Source organism: Nicotiana attenuata, unplaced genomic scaffold, assembly GCF_001879085.1.
Source record: "Nicotiana attenuata strain UT unplaced genomic scaffold, NIATTr2, whole genome shotgun sequence".
NCBI classification, from domain to species: Eukaryota; Viridiplantae; Streptophyta; class Magnoliopsida; order Solanales; family Solanaceae; genus Nicotiana; species Nicotiana attenuata.
In genome coordinates this window covers 55,058-79,182 of record NW_017672998.1, presented here as the reverse complement: position 1 = coordinate 79,182, position 24,125 = coordinate 55,058, and the positions used below count along the sequence as shown (strand labels likewise).

Below are 24,125 nucleotides of genomic sequence, written 5' to 3'. Positions count from 1 at the left end.
GTGCCTGGCCTAACCCCAGCGAAATAGTGACGAGGCTAGACAGGACTACCAAATCAACCTGTGCAGTTCAATGTATATATATGCAATACAAGGAAGAGTACAGAAATTAAACAGCTAAGAGGGAGGGAAACATGCTATGGGGGAGTACAGTCCGGATATAAAGTCAACAATTTAAATAAGAAACAGGGCAATAACAATAATTAATGAGAGCAAGAAAATCAATAGTTGCACGGCATCAACCTTCGTACTTTTACTCTCATTCTCACCAAAAGCAATCAAATAAAGTGCACGGCATCACCCTTCGTGCTTTCCCTCACGTAACTCTCATGGCACGGAATGATCCTTCGTGCAATTAATATCAAATCAGAGCACAGAATGTCCCTTCGTGCATAAATAATCAAAACATGGCACGGAATGACCCTTCGTGCAAATATAATCGAAACATGGCACGGAATGACCCTTCGTGCAAATATAATCAAAACATAGCACGGAATGAACCTTCGTGCAAATATAATCAAAACATGGCACGGAATGACCCTTCGTGCATTATCACTCTTCCTCACCCAAACAGTAATCACAACCAAACGGGGCAAGGGGATGAACAAATAATAAGAAATGTCCCGACAAGGGAATTACACAATTATCAGCTAAATCCCGGCAAGGGAGCAACAACAATACTCTTACATCCCGGCAAGGGAGATAATCAATGTACTCAAACCATCCCGGCAAGGGATTATTCATATCACTTTCTATTTCTTTCATTTCTTACTCAATAGTCTTCTTATCATTCGAGCCAACGCTCCAAAGAATTTACAATTCATAATTAGTCCTCATACTCTTCATATTGCATAGAATTCATCAATTAACATGGAAGAGCCATAACAATATCAGGATAAGTACATATAAGGACCCACGGTCATGCTAGACACCGGTGTATAGATACTCGTCACCATGCCTATACACCGTACTCGATTCATTTAGCAATTAGCAAATAATAACACTCTAATCCTATTCTCTCAAGCCAAAGTTAGATCAAACACTTACCTCGGTCTGAGAATAGCAATCAACTCCTAATACCGTCTTTCCTCTACAATCCAACTCCGAAACAATGATATCTAGGCATAATTAATTCAATAGTATCAATAAAGACTCAATGGCAACATCCTATAGCCTAGATATGAATTTCCTAGCATTCTTCCAAAAATACGAAAATTCGACACCGGGCCCACATGGTCCAAACACGAGGCTCGGACCAAAACCCAATCACCCATAACCCCACGAGTTCAAATATGCAATTTGTTTTAAGATTCGACCCCAAATTGAGGTTGAATCACCCAAAATTCTCAAAACCCTAGCTCTACCCAAAACCCTTAATTTCTACTTTGATTTCATGATTTAGGTCTAGGAATTCAGTAATTAATGAAGAAGAGTGAAGGAATTAGGTGGGAAATTACTTACCCAAAGACTTTGGTGAAGAAGAGCTTCAAAAATCGCCCCTAGAGCTTGGAGAAGACAAGTTTTATGAAGAAATGGGAATAATCCCGTAATGGGTCTGTTTTGAGCTTTTAAAATTAACTGGGCAAAAATGCCCTTCGCGTTCGCGGGAAAGGGGCCGTGTTCGCGAAGGGTTAATTCAACAGACCATCGTGTTCGTGATGAGAAGGCTGCGAACGCGAAGAGAAAGACTGGGGGGTCCAGGGAAATGCTCTACGCGAACGCGTGGAGAGACTCGCGAACGCGGTGAGGGAGGAACTGAAGCTACGCGAAGAAGGGGACCCGGCCAGCATCGCGATCGCGTAAGGGCGACCGCAAACACGAAGAACAAACCTGGCCTGCAACAGCTGAAGGAAAACCTACTATATTTCTAAGCCAAAACATCCCGAAACACCTCCGAAAACACTCCCGAGCCCTCGGGGCTCCTAACCAAACACACACACTAACTCGACAACCTCATACGACCTTAATCGAGCGATCAAATCGCCAAAACAACATCAAAATCAATGAATCAAATCTTAAAATCATCATTTTTCATTCTAACTTCATAAACTTCAAATTTTAGATTTTTAGGTCCGAAACACGTCAAACGACGTCCGATTTCGACCAAACTTTACAGAAAGCGCTTAACACATATTTAAGACTTGTTCCGGGCGTCAGAACTAAAATACGAGCCCAATACCTCAGTCTTTTAATCAATTTTTATTTCCATTTTCTTAATAATTTCAGAAAAATAATTTCACAGAAAAATTCTTTTCTCGGGTTCTTGACCTCGGATTTCGACTCCCGGCACAATGCCCGAGTCCCATATTTTTCTACGGACCCTGCGGGACCGTCAAATCACGGGTCCGGGTCCGTTTACCAAAAATATTGACCGAAGTCAACTTTAATCATATTAATATCAAAATTCTTCAAATTTTTCACAAAATTCACATGTTTCAACATAAAAGCTTTCTGGCTACGCGCCCGGACTGCGCACGCAAATCGAGACAACTAAAAGTGAGGTTTTCAAGGCCTCGGAAGCACAGAAAAAGAGAGAAAACCGGTGATGACCCTTTAGGTCGTCACATGCCGAGAACCACTGCGCCTCCATATGAACAACTGAATAGTCTCTCAATGTCTCTGTACCTTCAGTCTGGACAACACGTTGAGACAATGCCTAAGCATCCCTGACTCCCTCTTAGCCCGTCTCTAGCATCACGAACCACTGGCGCATAGCGGACACTGAGAGCGTAATATCATACACGAGTGGATGTAAAGGAATATAAGTTAAATACTTCGAGCTGAATCAATATCGCATGATAAGGAATGAAAGAAGTGGAATTTCCTAATAGTTCTGTAGCCTCTCGAAGATAAGTACAGACGTCTCCGTACCGATCCGCAAGACTCTACTAAACCTGCTTATGACTCGTAGCACCTATGAACCTAAAGCTCTGATACCAACTTGTCACGATCCAAAATCCCTCCGAAGGAGCCGTGATGGCACCTAGTCTCTAAACTAGGTAAGCCTAACATTAACGGAAATAATATGAATATTCACTAACTTCAAATTATATAACTCTGAACACTTACAATTCCCAAAACCGATGGTACAAGTCATAAGCCTTTCTAAGAGTATTTATAAAAAATAAATACGACACTGTTCCAGAACAAGAAGGAACAAATGAAAGCAAATACAAATGAAGGTGACTCCGAGGCCTGCGAACGTAGCAGCAGGTTTACCTTGAGTCTCCATCTCGATGATCCGCACAGCTACTACCGATCAAATACCTGAATCTGTACAAAAAAAATGTATAGAACTGTAGTATGAGCACACCACGGCGGTGCCCAGTATGTATCAAGACTAACCTCGATGGGGTAGTGACAAGGAACAGTCAAGACACCTACTAGTCAAATAAATTGAATAGGATATGATGATGAACTACCAAGATAAAATTAACAAAATAATATCAATAGCAGGGAAAAATCCAACTACAAATAGTAGAGACAAATAAGGGAAACACGGATAGTAACGAACGATAATCAAGTAAATTAACACCAACATAACTGGGACAAAGACAAATAAGAATATGTTCAAACAAAGAAGGCGATGCCAACTCAATCAATCACATCATTTCTAATACACAATTCCGACCATCTCAGTCCTCGGTATCTCATATCATAATATCAAGTTCCACACCTTCAGTACATATGGCACCTTGTGCCGACATATCTCTATCTCACTTTGCGCAACATCGTCATCATGCTACTCAGTACATAGGGTCCATAACCAATGCAATAAAGATATTCAAGGAGTCTCTTTTATATAACATAAAGTAGATTAAAACTTCTAAACCAATTAGGAAATCAGCAAGAAATGATGAAGTTATTTTTAGAAATCATTTGAATAAAGAAAATACCCCTTTTAAATAAAATACAACATCGAATGAACTATTATATGTAATATAGGTTTTTAATAAAATTAAAACTTAGTAGAAATTCCCTTTTAAGTAAGATCCAACATTATCGGGTTAAGGAAAATTTAATTGAGGAAATAATTGAAATAGACCATAACATTTATAGGAATTTGAATTATTGAAAGGTGTGTGTGTGTGTGTGTGTGTGTGTGTGTGTGATATTACTAATAACTTAACAGGACCGGAGGAAATGATTCAACGTAGTAAATTTTACGATAAACACTAATTCACCAGAATTATAGTTTCAGGGAAAGAATTAAAGGAACAACGGCAAGTCAACAACTTAATGCCAATAACCCGACCCTCAAAACTCAGTGAAACCCGAAATACAAATTTAAACAAACGGACCAGGGTCTTCTCAGTATTCAGCTATAACCAAATCCTAAATAAAATATAAAACCACCGAATAACTTGTACAGTCAAAGAGGAACACATAAGCACATATATCTATTGATGCGGCGCGCATCCCAATCCTACCAATCCTCCCTTATTTCTCCATATCAATTACCATAAAAGTAAATAATATATATTTGTTGCGGCGCGCAACCCGATCCCACCAATCCTCTCTTATTCCTCCTTAACAATTATAATAAGAGTAAATAGTCTGTGTGTGTGTGTGTGTGTGTATATATATATATATATATATATATATATATATATATATATATATATATATATCACCATATCAATAACAACATGATCATTCACCCTTATTACTCCTTGTTNNTCTCTTTAAAAAGGCCAAAGAAATGAAGTTCCTCTTATAAATTCATTTACCACATTCAACATGATTTAAGCAATCCGAATTGACCATAAAGTTACAAGAATATCACATAAAGCATGCTTTTGGGTCCTAGACTACCCGGACTTAAGCATATTAGTGGCTACGCATGGACTCTCGTCACCTAGTGCATACATAGCCCCCGCATTTAGTGGCAAATTTTTTAATTATTTTACCTATGGGGACAATTCCCTCTTACAAGGTTAGAAAGGAGACTCACCTCGCTCCAAAGCGTACTTTCCGGTCCAAGCTTAAGCCCAAACCCTCAATTTGGTGCCAAACACTCCAAACTATCCAAATAGCGTAGAAACCAATCAATATAGGCTTAAAGGTTCATATCCCAACCACTAGGGTGATTCCCCAATCCAAATTACAAGATTCCTAAAATTCGACCCCATGCCTACGTATCCGGATTCCGAAAATATTTGAAGAAAGTTGTTACCCATTTCCTAAGGATATATAATTTCTACTTCATTCCATAACAAATTTCATGGTTAAATCTTGTTTTTATCAAAACCCTAGGTTTTACTCAAATCCTATGAATTTTTACTAATTTTTGTGTGTTAATCTACTCAAAACCCAAGTATTAAACTCACATAAATAACTTACCTCACAATTCTAGGTTGAAATCTCCTCTTTGAAAGCGCCCAAATCGCGCAAGTGTAGAGGTGAAATGAAATAAATGGCCTAAGTCCCGTTTTTAAAGCTGTGTCCAGGCCTCTGATGTCGCATTTGCAACATCAGGTTCGCAAATGCAAAGTCGCAATTGCGAACAGGCCCCCCTCCTGCCTTGATCGCAAATGCGATACTGGGGTCGCAATGCGGACCCTGCTGGGTTCGCAAATGCAAGGAAAATGTCGCAAATGCGACAACTTCCCCAGCCTGGCTTCATCGCAAATGTGATGATTTCCTCGCAAGCATTTGCGAGGCCTACAACACTACCCAGAAACACCAGAAAACTGGGGTGTTTTTCACCCCCAACCCATGCCCGAAACTCACCCGAGCGCTCGGGGCTCCACTCCGAACACTCACACAAGTCCAACAACAGTGTACAAACTTGCTCGAGCGATCAAATCGCCGAAGTAACATCTAAAAGTACGAATTCAACTCCGAAACGCATGAAATCCTTAAGAACACTCAAAATTCCTATTTTTACAACCGGACGTCCGAATCACGTCAAATCAATCCCGTTTCTCACCAAATTTCGCAGACAAGACTTAAATATTATATTGGACCTGTACCGGGCTCCGGAACCAACATACTGGCCCGATACCAACATGATCAACCATTATTCAGTTCTTTAAATCCTTAGAATTTCAGTTTAATAATTTTTAACAAAAAATTCATTAATCGGGCTAGGGACCTCGGAATTCGATTCCGGGCATACGCCTAAGTCCCATTTTTTCCTACGGACCCTCCGGGACTATCAAAACGTAAGTCCGAGTCTGTTTACTAAAAATATTGACCAAAGTCAAACTTGGCCTTTTAAGCCAACCTTAAGGAACTAAGTGTTCCGATTTCAGTCCAAACTCTTCCAAATCACGAACCAACTTTCCCCGCAAGTCGTAAATCAGTTAAAGAAAGTACGGGAAGTCTTATTTAGGGGAACGGGGTTCTAGAAGGCAAAACGACCAGTCGGATCGTTACATATTTAGTGCAACATTTGATTCATGTTTTAGTTTGGCTTGAGGAAGAAGGCTCTTGAATAATGATCGATATTGCGGGAGGGGGTGTCGACAAGAACTCGAAAAATTATACACTGACTTGCATTTCTATATATTCTTATGATTAAGGTCTCAAGTTGTATCTTTTCTTCTCTATTTACTTTCTCGTGTGTTCTCTTTCGCTCTATTTTCTATGAACTTTTGTTTGTCGCAAGTTTGTATTTTTGTTTAGACTCAAATTAATTACTTATGAGTTAAACTTTGTTGGAAGTCTGCTAACTACTAACTAATAACAGCTCATTATGTAAAAGGGATAAATTTTAAACATTCAAATACGCCCTTCATTGAATATTTCGGCAACACTTCTTATTTCTTTTAGTCAGTAAAAAGTTTTAGGGCTAAAAGTCACAGAGCAGGCGCAGGTTCTTCTTTGCTGAGCCATCGGCATGTTTATTTCTTGTAAAATAGAAATTATTTTCTACTTCATTTCTACTTGTGATTTTTATAAAGTAAGTAGTAAATTGTCTTTCATTTTATTCGTATGATTGGATAAATCATGTATTATATGTACGGCAAAATAAAATAAAGTATTTGGTTTACTTTGTAACTTTTGATTCTTTTTGAAGTATTGTGATAATTATCTTTCTTTTGTAAAGTTATGTTTTGATTTTCTTCTTTGAATTGCTATTATTTATGAGACAAAAACTTTTTATTTTGCTGAGAGGATACAAATAATTGAGCAAGTATTCTGAAGTGAAGTACTCTATTCTCCTTGGAATGGAGAATTTGAGAGGGAAACTAATGAATAGAAAAGAAAAGGCAAAGATGAAGGCTAAGAAGGGCATAACGAGAAGGAATATAAAAAAGAATACGCAGCAATTTCCACATATTTTTTTATTTTATTTTATTTTCTTTTCGTTATTAGTTCTTTACTTTTATTTCATATTTCTTTTATTTGAATAGGAGAAATTTTAGCAAAGCCGATGTTTTACTATCTAATGAAAAAATTATCTATTTACATGCCTCTAATATATAATTTTACTTAAAGAATCATGTATTAACCTCTCACTTCGTCCTCATTAATTATAATATATGTAAGTGAAATTTTTTTCTTAAAAATCCTTTCTCTTTTATTTCCTTTTAAAAAGAAAATCAGGAAAAAATGCAGTTACCTAAAATCTAATTCTAACCAAAATGCTAAGTATATGATTTATCAATATGTAGAATTATCTTTTATATCCATATTAATTTTAAAATATTATCCTCTCATCCACTATATGTCATTTTTTTTTGATTTAATGATATTTCTTATAACCGTGCTTCGCGCGGAAAATTTCACTAGTTTATTCATAATTTAGTTTAACTTGCCAACAACCTGCAAACTTTGGTGTGCCTACAACTTACGAGGAGGCTAATGTGCAATAGGTTAACCTTTTAATTAAGCCTTTGGTCATAATCATTTTTATTAAGACTTAGCTAATTTGGGTTGTTCTGATTAATTAGGGGAATGTTTGTTTGTCTGTATTCCTTTTTAATCATTTCTGCTTTCTGTCTGATCAGGGTACGTATTTGGCAAAATGTTTGAAAGAAGCCTTATGAGGAATTTTCACATGACCCAAGATACTTCCTACGTTCCATTTTATTAACACCATTTTGTCGATTTAAATGTCAATTTGAAATGCATAATTTATATGTATAATGAAGAAAACCTTATATTAATGGTTAGGCACAAGTTTAATTGAAAAACATGAAATCAAATTTAAAACTTGATTAGTCAAATAAAATGTCTTTAATATTATCATCTGAGTGATGTAACTTGTTGAATGGACCAACCTTTAGCTTTTTCTATTTTACTTTGGTTCTTCGTTCACACCTAAACCTCGATCTAATTCCAATAATCAAGATCTTCAATACAATGTCTAAGTCTTTTCATGTTTTTGGACTAAATGAGGAAGAATATACTTAACTAGTACTTGTACTAGGGTTTGTGGTCTATGTGTGTGTGTCTCTATATATAATAGATGTGACCTTTAGATTATATTTTAGTTATTAAGTAGTACCAATTATTAGCGCCATTTTCATACACTTCTACAAACTACACACGATCAATTTTCGGTAATTGTCATCACCTAGGTTGATTAATCAAGAAAAATACAACTAGAAACAAGAGACCTCTATGGCTTGTTTAGTTATAAATCTGATTCTTTAACATTCTTCAGTTCCCATTAATACAATAGAAGCTATTAATCTCGATGTAGGAATTAGGATGACAAGGCTGCAGCCTTTTCTAATTGTTGCTTTTCGAAAGGGAAGACATGAAAATATTCCTAACTTCCCAAACTCAGTTCTTGTTTGCTCCAAATTATGGAACTAATATGCATGCTTTAAAGTAACAATTTAACAAGAATTTTTTTCCTCTAAATGAACTCCTCACGGTTTCTAATAGTTAAGTGTGTAACTAGAGTTTGTTTGAGATTAAAGCGTAACTGTTGTTGCTCTAAATGTATATACAGCTTGAGAATAATTTCTGACATGTCTCGTATCTCATTTTTCAGTGTGAAAAGGATTAAAGCAAGTAAATCTTATGAGATCACATTAATGCACCTTTTTCTTGAGGATAATGAGAGTAGGGGACCATCCTACGTAAAACTTTATTAATTAAATAAAGACTAGACACAGCCAAAACTAATAACTTAATGGGGATCACCTTGGTTTTGGCTAACGTTTAACTTACCATGTCACTTTATAATATCTCAACCAACGTTTAATACAAATATACAATGTAATCTGATCTTTGCAACTTTACCAAGTGAAATGTGAATTCAAAGTCCCTGCAGTGATATCTGATTAAAGAAAAAAGTAATTTGAAAAAGAATCAGAAGGAGAGTTTCCACTAATTTGTACTCTTTGGTGACAACACAAAAGTGTGAATAAGCTCATCAAACACTTTAAGAACCTCTTCCTTTCGAACACTGGGCCATACCATGACAAAATCACTCCCATTAAACCAAGCAAAAGTAGTTTTGTCTGACTCATGATGATGTGGAAAGACCACATGAGTTCAACACTAGTAGCTAGGGAAAGACTCTGACCAATGTAACAACAGCTTGGTGCACTAAACTCACGCTATAAACGGGGTCCGAGTAAGGGTCGGATCACAAGGGTCTATTGTATGCCGCCTTACCCTGTATTTTCTGCAAGAGACTGTTTCCACGGCTTAAATCTGTGACCTCCTGATCGCATAACAACAACTTTACCAGTTACGCCAAGGCTCCCTTCACCTTTGACCAATGTATTTGGAAGAATACTTTACAGCCTAATACTAATGTCAAAAAAATACACAAAATTATAAAATCCACTACATGAATTCTCACGGTTGTGGTTGCTTTTGCAGGATATAACTATTTCTAGGTATGAATCAGGTTCTGGTTTTAGTGGGGTCTTTTTCGTAGAATTTGCTGTAGCCTAGACATTAGACAAGCTACAAAACCTTTCGGTTTTCATATTTTTGGACTTTTGGCCTCTTCATTTCCTATAAAAGCTCATCCACACTCCTATGTTTTTACTCTACACAATCTTCCCCCTTCTCTATATAGACTCTAAACTAAGTATACCTTACTAACTATAAACCTTTACCTGGTCATTGTTTTTTTCACTCAAAATCATCAAATTGTTTACAACTGTTTAAACTTGTTAGTTTTAGAAAAGATCCTTTCTTTGAAAAATTTCAACAACTCTATAGTGACATTTTCTACCTGTCCACTTGAGTTTCCTTTGAATTGCAATCTCAAAGAAACATTGGTGGGGGAGGGGGGCTTTTTGCAAGAAAGGCAGTTTTGAACAGTTTTTCAAGAAGATGATTGTGTTGTCCCAGGGGTGCATTTTGTGGAAATTTTTCGCAATTCTTGAGACAAAATTTAGTGTAGCCAAAAGCTTTTACTTTTGGATATTTCAAATTTTCAATAGGTACAGTTGGGACACTTAGCTAAATTTCACATTGCTTCTAACTTCTGTTGAAGTTTCTGCCTGGTCTATTCTAGCTAGTTTTAGAAGATTTTGTGTGTAGTTAGTACTTAGTAATTTGCTATATTTATATTATGGGAGGAACATCACTACCTCCAGGATTTCGTTTCCATCCAACTGATGAGGAATTGGTTGGATATTACCTGAAAAGGAAAACTGATGAACTTGAGATTGAGTTGGAGGTCATTCCGGTAATAGACTTGTATAAATTTGACCCATGGGAGCTTCCAGGTATTACATTCTTGATCAGCATTTGCTCTTGAAAACTTACCTACGCATTAAGAACCATTTCTTTTATGAATTACAAATCATATAATATATGGTCACAAGATGGAGTGCATCTCTCTTTTCACACTTTAAAGCTGGAGTTATTATCTATATTCACACCCTAACCACATATCAAAAAGAAAAACATGTATAAAGACATTAGAGGTTTTTTTTCTTTTTTTTTAAGTTAGTTCTTAAAATGCTTATTCTGATATTGGTATTTGTAGATACTGATATCATGTCTTTGGGATGCAGAGAAATCTTTCTTGCCAAAGCGTGACATGGAGTGGTATTTCTTCTGTCCTCGGGACAAGAAGTACCCGAATGGCTCGAGAACCAACCGAGCCACAAAATGTGGATACTGGAAAGCAACAGGGAAAGACAGGAAAGTGGTCTGTAAGCCTGCAGTTGTTGGATACCGAAAGACATTGGTTTTCTATCGTGGAAGAGCTCCTTTAGGTGATAGAACTGATTGGGTGATGCATGAATATCGTCTATGTGATGATGTCTCACAAGGCACTCCGAGTTTCCAGGTAAGTTCGATTAATCATAATGTAATGTTCTTCAGCTTAATGAAAACCTTCAAGAAATTGATCATGATAAGAAGTACTCCTATTTAAATATCTTCAGGGGCCTTTTGCTCTTTGTCGTGTCATCAAGAGAAAGGACATTTCATCGAAAACAAGTGATGGTCGTGCAGAAACAACCTCTAAACAGGTTGAATGCAGTTCAAGCAATGAAGCTTTTACATCAGCAGTAACCTCAAATGAACCCCTTGTCCTTTCTGATGACATTCCAAGTACTCAAAATACATACGTGTGCAACGACAGCAACTATTCAACTCCTATCGGTTCACCTTATCAGACAACACAAATAGGAGAGTCCGAGTCTGCAATGGGGACAAATGCTGCAAACCTCTGGATGTCTCAGAATATGATTCTTGATCCTTCAAAGGTACTACTGTTTTTCTACTTTCTATGCATTCACTCCTGTTTCCACACTGGTTGTTTGTATGAACTGCATATTAATATTTTGGTGGCTGGATATAGGAATGTCTTCAAGGACAAAGTATATCTGGAAATTATCCGGTGTATGACTTCCCAAACTCGACTTCATGGCAGCCAAATGATCAATATGACTTCACATCAAGTTCATCTTTCCCGAATTTTAGAGGGGACGTTGAACTTTCTGGTGATCTCAGTGGCTATGGCTTTGCACCTCCCTTCTCAGATGAGGGAACCTACATGGAATTCTATTGCAATGAGGATATTTCGTATAAAGGTTATAACCAGAGCAACTTATTGGGAAGTCCAAATCTCTTCTGAGGAACATTGAGGCGAAATAGGCATAAAGTTTTCTCTCTCATTTATGCAGACAGAGTAGTGACAATGGGATATTGGGAAAACATAATGGTGTATGGTCACAGGAAGATATTTTAAGTAGTTTGATGTAAGAATATACTAAGAAAAGCTCAATGCAGCTCCGTGTGTTTATATTTTGTCATTGAAGTATGAGATACCCAGTGATGATCATTTTTAACGATGCCACTGGGATATGGACATATGGTCAAGTTAGTAGCTGAACTTCTGTTAAAGTACGCTTCTTAAATAGAAGCCCCTTTCCCTTTCTGATATATGTCACTGTTCTATTTCTGATCATTTACATGTATGAAAATGTTATCAAGAACCAATAACTGAGCTGAAATATATGTAGACTATATGAATTAATGTTTTTTGACGCTTCAAACATCCAGGTATCAATCAAAATGTAGCGAAAATGCCTTAGACCTTATGAATTTAGTGTCTTCCCACTCTACATATTCCAAATTTTCAGAATTTTCCTGTACCAGAAATGCCGAAGCAGCTTTGCAGAGTTGAAATGCATGGTTAAATACTTGTATTAACTTGTTCCAGGGCTTCTGTTCATCAGTAGAGCTTCCTAGTTAGTGACTATTGATTCCTCTAATCAGCAACTATTGGTTGCATTACAAAGTTTTTGAACTGTTTCAACACATGCAACCAATATTTAAAGAAAAAACATGGTTTAAAGTTCTAATAGAGTGAAGTGCCCTGTTGATAATTGGATAACTAATTAGTCAAATGCAGCCTGAGATTCATATGCACAACTTGCTATTCTAGTTTGATTATGGTCTTGATAGCTTCCCAATAACTATATATCTATAAACCTAGCTTCACTTGTACTCATAGGTATATGGATGAGATGCAAATTTAGAGTTAACTATTTCCGGTCACTAATTTGAACGTTTGTTCGACATCAACAGATGTGATTCTGATAGTTCCAAGCATTCATGATCAAAAGAATCTATAACAAATTACCAGAAAGAATCTTGCTCTTACCATCCTAATAGGGAACACTAAAGTAACTCACAAGCAAAGGATGTAAAAAAGAAAGTTAAAGGATTGAGCTTTTTAGCATCATTTTCATAGCCATTAACATTTTAAAGTTCAATTACATGATTAAGGGCTTTAATTGCCTTTCCCAATCTCTTACAAAAATGATTCAGAATGCTATATCTGACATCATTTGATCATCATTGGCACTTTAATTGCCATTTAGATGACATTAGGCAAAGCACATATCCAAAACAATCTTGTGGGTTCAAAACCTAATAAGATGGCAGATGCAAATGAAGAGGTAACGAGCAGTCGCCCATATACTTGGAAATTGAAGGCCTATTTCCACACCAGAAATTGTGTCTATAACACCTTCAGGGTGTTATGAAACTTGATAGAAGAATCACCATTTCTTTGCTCCCTCTAGATTTCTAACTTCAAACAAATCCATTTGATGCAACATTTCTTTGACTAAAAGAGTGAATGGTAAAAGATTTCAGTCATATTCACCTTGTGCTCGTGACAGTTTCAAAGATTACGGTCACTAACAGTAGTACTTCACAAAATTATCAAGAACAAAGAGTTATTATTTCTTGCCTTGGACATATCTGATGCTGGATCAAGGTAATCTAAAATGAAGTTGCTAAACCAATAAAGAAAAATACAAAAGCAAGCTCCATAAAAGTGAGAATCAAACATTTGCTGCTTTAAGTTTCCTTGAACTCAATTACAAAAGATGTCCTCTCAAGCATTCTTACTTCAGTAATAAAATGAATCAAATCAAAGAAACAACACTAACAAAGATTTGGAAAAGTGTAACCAAAAGCTCAGAAGCCATTAATTCAAAAAGAGAAAGATAAGTACACCAACTGATTAAACATTCCTCTTTCCTACTCACTATTAGTTCAGCAATAAGACCATATGTTAGCTAGCTAGAGAGGAATCAAAGAAGTGTGTGGCCCCTTTATCACTTAGAAAATAATCCTACAATAAAACCAGATATCCTTTATGAAGTTATATGTATGCTTTTCCTTTCATGTACTCCTCTTGGCCTGTACTTTAAACTTATGCTCCACTTTGGCTTATTGAAAAATGATGGCATGCAGGTGGCAATATCATTAGTTACAGGTAATGGAGAACATCTCCATCTGTAGCAAACTGTGGAAACTTAGTAAGGCAAGAAAGTACAATCTCTCCAAACTAGCTACTGTCTGACTGTATCCGCTAGTTCACAGCAGGGGCGACTAACACATAGCACTGCCCGATCACCCTTTGGTCAAAAGAATTAAGTATTTTATATGTATATATATATTACTGAAAATATAATGTACCAGATATATATGATGGCACGAACATGTTTGACTCATTAGGCAATCACAGTATGATGGTCTTGGTGAATAACTTGAGAGAGTTTATAAATTAAATGAGAAACAAAGAATAAAAATCCTGTTGCAGCCCATTTCTATACAACAAAATAAAATTTACACTGCTACATTTTAAGACCTAGTAGAGAACTAATACATATTTTCTTTAGTCACCTCAAGATCATAGAGACTTACTTTCCCTGAGGCAATGGCATCCATTTTTGCCAAAATTGAGTCAATATAAGCTAGCAATTTGAGGACTGCAAAATACGAGAACTTCATCAAGTTCAGCCTTAGACTCATCTCCAAACAATGACTCTTTACCATCTGGCCTTTTAGCATAAGAAAGTCCCAATCTTGATTTAGCTTGCCTTAAATCACCAACCCCAGAATTAGTATCAGGTCCTGCAAATCCACCCATTACAGGAGCCAATGGAGGTCCAATTAGCAATCCGTCAGCACCAAACTGTGGCCCTCCTCTAGCATAATCAAAAAGAGCAGCACCACTTCCCCCTACTTTAGGCAAGATTATTGGTTGTTGTTCATCTTCAGCCCAGTAAAAGAGAAATGCATCAAAAGTGTCATAATAATCATCTGTACTTCTGTAGCCTTCTGGATTAAATGCTCCAAACTTAAAGGCCTTTGTTGTATAGCCAATAATCACACATGGTCCTTTGAAATCACTGTTGTTGTGAAATTCAGTTGCACTAAATCCATCCACTGATGCCTTATAGCAGCACTTTAGTTCCCTTCCTGTGAAATTATCATCAGAGAAACAAAAAATAAAGAATATCCTTGATAAGCAGCGGGTGCACTTTTTAATTCAACCAAAAATCTGCTTTGTATATAGGTTGTTCGCTACTAATATATCACTATTTTTTAATGACATATACATGTATACATAGAATTGACCCCTCTACCTATGGCATAGGTGTGCGGCGCGCCTCTTCTAACAAGGTAGGGTTAAGATATGTGTACGCATTACCCTCCCAAAACCCTACACGAGTAATTACACTAAACCCCACTTGTGCAATTACACTAGGCTTGGGATTCTTTATGTGAATTATATGTAGAAGAGAAAGAAATAAGTACCTTTCAAGAATGTTTTGCTGACAAGGGAAGGAGGGAAAGGAAGATCAAGATCATGGTATCTAACTTGTGGTTTATCATCAGTCTTTTTATAATTACCAAAATCCCAGTTAAATAAACTCCGCGGAGAACATTTACAATAAGGACTGGCAATGGAATTTAGTATTGCTATGGAGCAAGTCATTTGAAGATGGCTGATGCAAATTGAGCACTCTCCTTCGCTTACTTCTATTTGCCGCTTTTCTTTTCATACAAAACCTTATCTGTATGAAATTTTTTTGAAACTTTTGTCCTCTTAGCTATTTAGGATTTATCTTATATACATCCACAACATAGAAAAAATTTATATTGTGTATATAATATGTGATAATAATGTAGTTTAATACTATGTCGTAATATAGAATCGATATGTGCAAGAAAAAAAAGTTGATAGTTAGATAATTTCATTTGGGATGATTAAGAAAAGAAAGGTGCCTGATATTCTATAGAAAACATATATGTAATTAGATTATCTATAGATGTAAATTGTAATGGTAATTTTAAATACTACTCATTATATCCATTCCCCCACAACTTATCCTTCACTTTTTTGCTTTCTTCAAGTAACTAATAATTTAAGATGTTTTTACTTAATTCTTTGATATTTTAAATGAAATTTTTTTCTATTATTTATGCGAATTTTAAATAATAGTGATCAGTAATTTTGTTTGGAAGCAACAACAAGGGTCCTTAGCTCAGTGGTAGAGCATTTGACTGCAGATCAAGAGGTCACCGGTTCGAACCCGGTAGGGCCCTCTTTACTGTCTTGTTTTTTTAAAGCCCGCCAGGTACTTTATTCATCCTCCATTTTCTTTTTTTTTTTTTTTTTTTTGTCAGAATTCCTGTGGAGGATTAGGAAATTAGGATTTTCGACGTCGAAGTTCAGTATATATAGTCAATACTATTAGTAATGTTTTGGCTTCTCCATTTTGATCCTCTTTTTGTTGTCAAAGGGACAAACTACATACCAAAAGACCTTTTATATAGTACCTCTTTTACGTGACTAATTCGTTCTCGAATGAAGGCAAAGACGAGTATAGAATTTATATAGATTACATATTATTATAACTTTATTTATATAGTTAGTGTGCAAATCTTGAGTTTAACGTAGATACACGTGCAATCACTGCTTATATGCTCAATTACCTACCTTTGTTAGGACATATAAAGCAGCTAATGCGTAGTCCGCACAATCTCTTAAACAAAAAATAGCCTCCATATATATATATATATATACGGTGTATAATTAATGTATAATTTATGCATACCAGCTAAAAAAGTAAACATTGAATCTGGAGATATTTGTGTAACAATCCCTAAGTTTATTTTAAACTGCGTAATTAAATAGTCAACAAGATGAAGTATATATATAATTTAAATGTATAATATACTCAAAAACGCAAAATGTATCCGCCATGAAATCCTTCTCTTTTCTCTATAGTTTGTCTATCAACCCCAACCACTAAAGTCTAGAGTTAATCTGCTGCATGGGAGGAGGGGAATTGGTTTTGTAATCTGCTAATAACAATGTCATCTTCCACTCTAGGATTCTGATCACAAGTGATCACAACCACATGATCATCATCAGGATTATACTCCTTGAAATGAGCTACCCTTCCCAATTCTACAACTTCGTCAATAACAAGATCAAGTCTTGCAACTATTTCAACTAGCAAAGAAGCAAAAGCTGCAAATGGTAGTGCCTCCAAAAATTCGAGGCTAGTAATTCCAATCTTGCTTAATGTGGGCCTCAAACTCTTTCTGTCACCAGCCTCTAATTTCATTTGTGGTTCAGAGTCCTTTTTAGACGTGTCTTTCGATAATGCTGGTGTAGTCCCATGAGCCTGACCTGCCAAAAAGTCACGGCCAAGTCCAAGACGAGGAGGACCTTCGTTGGATGTGTCAATACTCGATAAAGAGACTACAAAATCTTTACTAGATTTTTGCTTAGAGGCTATTGCGCCTGCTAAGGCTAATATGTTTATATTACTATTAGTTCCAAGAAAGAGTCTTGGTTGGGATTTTAAGGCATTGATGAGGTCTTGTAAAGCTTCATTGAGATGGTTGGAGAGGATTTCTGGGCAGCATTGACGACGATTTCTTATGCTATCGCCTAGTTCCTTTAGTACCTTTGTCACTTCTTTGGCGAGTCGATTGCATGGATCTTCGAACAGTACACGAACTGATCGAGGAGTCTACAAAAAAAATTCAAGACACACTTTTAGAAAGTAAAAACTAGCTAAAACATTTAATCACATAAGAGATCATTTAATCTAAAGATCTAATACGTTTGATATACGTACTGTCTATTTGAGTCACACTTGTGGCCACAATGCAGAGGAAATTTGGAAAAATTAGTTCCAAGAAGAAACAATATGATCACGTGTATGATCCCACTTGAAAGTAAATCTATCTTTTCGATCCCAGTCAGAGATAAAATAAAATGATAGTATTGGATTTTTTAAAGCCAGAAAACACAACTTAATAATTGCATCAAAAGTATATATTCTGTATTTAATTTATTTGACGAGTGTGTTTTAGCCTTTTTTAGATAAGAAGCATCACATATTGCTCTTGTTGACTTAGTGAGCACATAACTTAGGCATCACATGCTGCTCTTGTTGACTTAGCGAGCACAAAACTTATAAAGATTACTGAATATGGTAACTTTGTTATGATAGTACTAGAGAAAAAGGATATCCAACAGCCTTCAAATGGAGAAGGTGTACACTCGATCTCTACCCTATTTCAATAACCACCAAACGTAATCAATGGTCTACTTTCCACTTATATAAAATTTGCTGATGATCCATGCGTCAAGACAGTGCTAACATTAACGTAGTGCAAACCCGTTAAAAAAGAAAGCAAAAAAAAAAACTACCAATGAGATGCTTTTCTTGAGCCGAGGGCGTATCGGAAACAACCTTTCTATCTTACATAAAGTAGGGGTAAGGTCTGCGTACACTCTATCCTTCTCAGACCTCACTTGTGGGATCATAATGGGTATGTTATTATTATTGTTGTTGTTGTAGTTGAGATGGTTGAGACTCATCTCCATCGTCTAACCAAACGCATCATGTGGTTTACCTCTGAGTTGGTCAATTTGGTGTTAATATGAATGAATGAAACAATGGTTTTCGAATGTCATATGCCTAAAGCAAAAGGACCCTTTACTAAAATAAAAAATTTAAAAAAAAAAAAAAAAAAAGACAAGGAAAATATGTTAAGATTATGAGAGGAGCGGAGGAGTATTACCTTAATTTGAGTTTGCAGGCATCCATGTAAAGCCACTAGTGTGTATCCAAAATGGCGAAGAACAGTCCCCAATTTTACATATTGCTGCCACGGCAACCTCGAACAACGTCTTAAATATCTTGGCTCCCAACTTGCATATAGTGCCTGATCCATTCACATTTTTTTCTACTTAATTAAGTTATCTTGATAGGAGCAAATTAAATTTTATAATTCAATTGCTAATAACTATCTCAAATAATTCAGCTACTTACCAAAGTTTCATCAGATGATTTGGAATCTAAAACAGCCTTATAACCATTGTAAATGGGATCCTCCGCTTCCATCGAATTTTCTCTGGCTTTTTCTTGTTCCTCCTTATTGCTAAAGTACTCTTTAATGCAACCTGAAAAGTTTAGTTAAATAATCAATAACTTTTACTATTATATACAGTATGATAATATATGAATATGAGGCACTAATTAAAGCTAACAATTTTATGGAGTTAGCAACCTTAAAACGGATATAAAATAGTCACAGTCCTCACGGATTATCCATTAATTTTGTTATGACGTTAAATTAAATTTGTGCACCCGCAAATTAAAAGGTAATTACATTTAAATTTCTATGAAAAGCATGAATAGGTGTACATGATAAATAGTACTCTCTCTATCCCAATTTATTTGATGTCTTTCCTTTTTAGTCTGTTCCAAAAAGTAATATATTTTTATAATCCGAAACAATTTTACTTTAAATTTTTCATTTTGTACCGAGATGATTTATAGAAAAGCAAAAGTTTGTTTTAGAGTATAATTTTTAAAATTCTTTTTTTTTTCTTAAATTATGTTTACAGTCAAAGCGCATCACACGAAATGAGACTGGTGAATAACTAACCTCCTATAATAGTTTAAATCACACTTATCATGTAAAAAAATCGAGCATGCCACAAATTTTATTAATTCCTAGCTCAACAAGGTTGGTAGCTTTTGCTAAAAATAGTATCAAAGTTTAAGGAAACTTAGTCCGAACAAAATGAAAATATATTGTGCTTGTTCAACATCTAAAATCTAGCCTACCTTCAATAGATATTGCTAAGCCATCAAATTTGGCAACAGTCGATATATGGAGGTCTTCTCCTGACCAAATTGGAAATACCAATAGGCTCATGAGGAGACAGATAGCACAGCCAATGGCTATGGTATAAAAGCGTTCATGGGCAATTTTCAACACACTATCAACACGATAACTTGACACTGTGATCAAGTTGAAGGTCAAGAGGAATATCACCACACCATAGTCATAGTTTTTCTTTATGTGAGGAAAAAATCTCATGTACGTAGCCACGGCTCCTGCAGTAAGATTAGAAATGAATCAATTAGATCCAGGAAATGTCTTTTTCTTATTCAGGGTAAAATAAAGTAAAGTAAGAAAAGAGAGGGTGACAATGAATCAAAAATTACAGTTGTTAATTTTGTGGAAGATTTTTCTATTGGAATCTTCCAATTCAATATAAGTGAAGCTTACCAACTAAAAATACTGAGGTCCCAATAAAAACAGCATAAAATATATGGTCAGATTCTGTGGCAATACACTCAATCAAGAATGCCAATGATCCTGCAAATACTGTCCCAAGTCCTCTATTCAGCCCTTTATACAATGTTGCCCCTATCCATAATTAAAGAAACAAATTAAAAACGATGTCATTCATTGACTAACATGGAATTATAAAATCAATATGGAATAATTACCTGCTGTGAATTCAAGAACAACCACAACAGTCATAACAGCCCAAATAGCATTTTCTCCAATGCCTTTGAACAATGGCTCCAGTAAATACAATAAAGAGACCAATGTCAAGGACAGTCCCATTTTTAGTGAGTGAATTACTCTTCTTCGATCTTCTTTCCCAACTTTCCAGATTTTTTCCCATATTAATCTTGGCAAACTCGTCATTCTCTCCACAACAGTATTCAAACGTTTCTCCATCATCCTAAATAATTAACAAATTCCGTAGCTGAATATGGAGGTTTTTGTATCTTGTCACTTAAGAAAATGAAGTCAAGCAAATTAACATACAAAGATGAATTAAGAAATACTGTTCTGGAGGCTGCTGGAATTTCTGGAAATTATCATGGGCCACCCCATCTTATAGAGAAGGGCATCTGTCACTTTCTATAAAAGGTGCATTGATAGGCTTCACGTAATTTGAGATATTAAAGACGTTCGTTTAGATTTTCAAATAATGGTCATCAAGTCAAAAAAGAGAAGCAAAATGACTACTTTTGTTTGGCCAAGCTCTTTTTCTTTTTTTTTTGGCCAAAAGTATTTTTTTTTTGCCAAAAACACGTTTGGCCAAAAATTGAGTTGTTTGGCCAAGCTTTTGGAAGAAAAAAAAGTGCTTTTGAAGAGCAGCATAAGCAGTTTTGGAGAAGCAGAAAAAAGTAGCTTCTCTCCAAAAGCACTTTTCTGAGAAGCATTTTTGAGAAAAATACTCTTAGAAGCAGTTTTCAAAAGTTTGGTCAAACACTAATTACTGCACAAAAGTGCTTTTCTAATTAATTAGCCAAATACAAACTACTTCTCACCAAAAGCACTTTTTCTAAAAGTACTTTTGAGAAAGCACTTCTCAAAATAAACTGATTTTAGAAGCTTGGCCAAACGGGCTATAAGTTTACCTACTTAGACTTTATAGAGCGTTTGTAAATTGTGGAATTATAAAATACGGACACATATATGAATTGTGGGACCCATAAAAGAAACACCGCCTATTAACCGTATGGCGAAATGCATAAATGACCTTTCAAGTTGTCCACAACGATCATTTGAACACCTCAACGTGTTATGTGATCAAATGATTACCAAGGAGAAGTCCATTGGATTGGACAATAGTCGAAGTCAAAAGAAACCTAAATTATTTGGACTAAGAAGCCAGCTAATAACCATGCAAAGAGACAATTTAAATTCTAAACGTGTCAAATAACCAATAGGCTAAGCGGCGCCTAGACGGTGCATCTATCTGCCTGGTTGACCAAACATATAATTTTGCTCAAATTAACTGCACTTTGCAATTAATGGGCTGCAGGTACTGCGAGACATATCAATGGGTTCAAATTGAAGGGAATAACATGAAACCTTTTCTGCCTTTTGGGGTAAATGGTTATTAACCGTGAGTAGTGGTGGCAAAATGGTAAAAAAAACAGTTATTCACTCATATTATTTATTAAAAAATGAGTCGATAAGAATTTTTAAGAAACGGGTCAAATATGGATAAACCATATTATTCACTTAGTAAATGGATAACTAATGAATAACTAATGAGTTTAATTTTTACATTTGTAAAGCCTCAAATTGGGGGTTCTTTAAGTTTGAGAGATCTTATACGGTCAAAATCAGGGAAGGCCGATTTTAAGGCTTCTATGGCGTTTCAAGCCCGGCCTCGATGGGCTCAAAGCACAGTCTAAGGCTCGTCCCCGAAACACTCGCTTCGAGAGGGTATATCGAAGACTCACCACAACGTACTTCGAGGCAGCATGAAAATCGACGACCGTCAAGGAAAGACGGAAAATTCCCGAGGGTACGTGATTAGAACTGACAAAGTCTGCGAGAAATAGTACAAATCCGTACTAAGCCATTATACAACTGTACCAATAGCATTTCCTCGTCATTATTAGATATGTACTATGTTGGGATTCCCCCCTCCTATATAAAGGGGACCCTTGTCATTTTGTAACGGGGACAAATATTGAATACAATAGAACATTCTCTGCTTTTCTTGCCTAAACGTGTTCAACAATTACTCTACAGATTCATTGCTTGTTCATTTATTGTTCATCATTTATTGCCCATTATTAACCGCTAAAGGCTATCTTTGAGGCCTTCGTTATCATAGTTTCTTCATCAACTGTTCATCGCTAATTGCCTTAACTAGACCTCGAAGCCCCCTGTTCCAGCCAGCTCGAGGCCCAGTATTGCGACAGCATTGGTTTGCATATCTTGTTTCTCCTTACTTATACTCAGCATCTATTGCCAAACAACTAGTATTGAAATAAATCACATATTTTTAGAACCACAAAATTAAATATAATTGTTAATACCATTTTCAAGGTAAACAGGTTGGCGCCCACCGTGGGGCTAAAAATAATAGTGATTGTTTTGGTGCTAGTTTTCTGAAAACACAAGTTATTCTTCACACTTTTTCTTGTCCAAGAATCTTTGATTTCAGGTCAAAAAATATCTAACTCAGCAGATGCACATGAAAACAACGGTATTGGGCTTCATGGAGAGAACGATGCAGATGCCGGTGTACCACCGCAAAAGCCTGGGGTGGCACCAGTACAAATCCCCATCAACGTGGGCTCACGCAACGCTGTGCATGTCGATGTGAGCTCTCATACCAACGGAAGTGTGCGCAGGGAAAACCAACATGAAGCACAGGGGACTCTAGCTTGGGAGGAAAGAGAAGTTAGCCTTCAAGTCATTTTTGATATGTTACAAGCACAACAAGTGGCTATTGCTCAGCTACAAAGTCAACAGAAAACTCCAAGCACAGCAGCACCGAAAACGGCTCCTCGAGTCGAGCAGGCACCAGAGAGATCGAGTAACAACGGTCAGCAGCAGACCCCGCTATTATGAAGATGCTTGAGGACCTCACCAAAAGGATTGAATCAGGAGAAAAGAAGATAGAGGCTAACGATAAAAAGGTGGAGACTTATAACTCGAGGGTCAATCAGATCTCGGGCGCACCCTCGATTCTGAAGGGTGTAGATTCAAAGAAGTTCGTACAGAAACCATGCCCATCAAGTGTGGCTCCGAAGCCCATCCCGAAGAAATTCAGAATGCCCGATGTCCCGAAGTATAACGGGACCACGGACCCCAATGAGCACATTACCGCTTATACTTGTGCCGTAAAAGGGAATGACATAAAGGATGACGAGATTGAATCCGTCTTGCTGAAGAAATTTGGAGAAACATTGTCGAAAGGGGCCATGATGTGGTATCACAACCCACCCCCGAACTCGATAGATTCGTTTGCCATGTTGGCAGATTTTTTTGTGAGGGCACATGTTGGAGCCATCAAGGTCGCCACCAGGAAGTTCGATGTTTTCAAAATCAAACAAAGAGAAAACGAGATGCTAAGGGAATTTGAATCTCGCTTTCATATGGAGCGAATGGAATTACCACCAGTCTCCGATGACTCGGCAGTACAGGCCTTCACTCAGGGCTTGAACGAATGAAGCTCGGTAGCTTCGAAGCAGCTAAAACAAAATTTGATCGAATATCCCATCGTGGCCTGGGCGGATGTGCACAACAGGTACCAATCGAAGATCAGGGTCGAAGACGACCAATTAGGAGCCCCCTCGGGC

At 36.5% G+C, this 24,125-nt stretch overlaps 3 protein-coding genes and 1 non-coding gene across 4 annotated transcripts; 2 read left to right on the top strand and 2 right to left on the bottom strand.

The window, feature by feature from the left end:
* The first annotated feature begins 9,941 nt into the window (after positions 1–9,941).
* On the top strand, positions 9,942–12,416 carry LOC109215140 (NAC domain-containing protein 86-like). The gene is made up of 4 exons (XM_019379163.1): positions 9,942–10,649; positions 10,941–11,218; positions 11,316–11,639; positions 11,735–12,416. The coding sequence occupies exons 1-4, from the start codon at positions 10,493–10,495 to the stop codon at positions 12,008–12,010; spliced, it is 1,035 nt and encodes a 344-aa protein (XP_019234708.1). The 5' UTR covers positions 9,942–10,492; the 3' UTR covers positions 12,011–12,416.
* Positions 12,417–14,405: 1,989 nt separating this feature from the next.
* Positions 14,406–15,789, bottom strand: LOC109215138. Its single transcript, XM_019379161.1, has 2 exons — positions 15,496–15,789; positions 14,406–15,156 (listed from the first exon to the last, which is right to left on the bottom strand). The coding sequence occupies exons 1-2, from the start codon at positions 15,674–15,676 to the stop codon at positions 14,639–14,641; spliced, it is 699 nt and encodes a 232-aa protein (XP_019234706.1). The 5' UTR covers positions 15,677–15,789; the 3' UTR covers positions 14,406–14,638.
* A 426-nt stretch (positions 15,790–16,215) lies between these two features.
* TRNAC-GCA lies at positions 16,216–16,287 on the top strand. The gene has a single exon. It is a non-coding gene; the product is annotated as a tRNA-Cys (tRNA).
* Positions 16,288–16,857: 570 nt separating this feature from the next.
* Positions 16,858–20,862, bottom strand: LOC109215139 (aluminum-activated malate transporter 12-like). The gene is made up of 6 exons (XM_019379162.1): positions 20,511–20,862; positions 20,287–20,427; positions 19,839–20,111; positions 19,038–19,168; positions 18,787–18,930; positions 16,858–17,726 (listed from the first exon to the last, which is right to left on the bottom strand). Exons 1-6 carry the CDS (start codon positions 20,749–20,751, stop codon positions 17,007–17,009), a joined length of 1,650 nt encoding a protein of 549 aa, XP_019234707.1. The 5' UTR covers positions 20,752–20,862; the 3' UTR covers positions 16,858–17,006.
* Positions 20,863–24,125: the final 3,263 nt, after the last annotated feature.

Excerpts from the sequence above, each read along its gene's own strand:
- LOC109215138 (XM_019379161.1), bottom strand. The coding sequence starts at position 15,676 with ATGACTTGCTCCATAGCAATACTAAATTCCATTGCCAGTCCTTATTGT. Across the intron at positions 15,157-15,495 it reads CAGCAAAACATTCTTGAAAG|GAAGGGAACTAAAGTGCTGC; the intron begins GTACTTATTTCT and ends ATAATTTCACAG.
- LOC109215139 (XM_019379162.1), bottom strand. The coding sequence starts at position 20,751 with ATGATGGAGAAACGTTTGAATACTGTTGTGGAGAGAATGACGAGTTTG. Across the intron at positions 19,169-19,838 it reads CTTAGCAATATCTATTGAAG|GTTGCATTAAAGAGTACTTT; the intron begins GTAGGCTAGATT and ends TAAACTTTTCAG. Across the intron at positions 18,931-19,037 it reads AATCATCTGATGAAACTTTG|GCACTATATGCAAGTTGGGA; the intron begins GTAAGTAGCTGA and ends TGAATGGATCAG.
- LOC109215140 (XM_019379163.1), top strand. The coding sequence starts at position 10,493 with ATGGGAGGAACATCACTACCTCCAGGATTTCGTTTCCATCCAACTGAT. Across the intron at positions 10,650-10,940 it reads TGACCCATGGGAGCTTCCAG|AGAAATCTTTCTTGCCAAAG; the intron begins GTATTACATTCT and ends TTTGGGATGCAG. Across the intron at positions 11,219-11,315 it reads AAGGCACTCCGAGTTTCCAG|GGGCCTTTTGCTCTTTGTCG; the intron begins GTAAGTTCGATT and ends AAATATCTTCAG.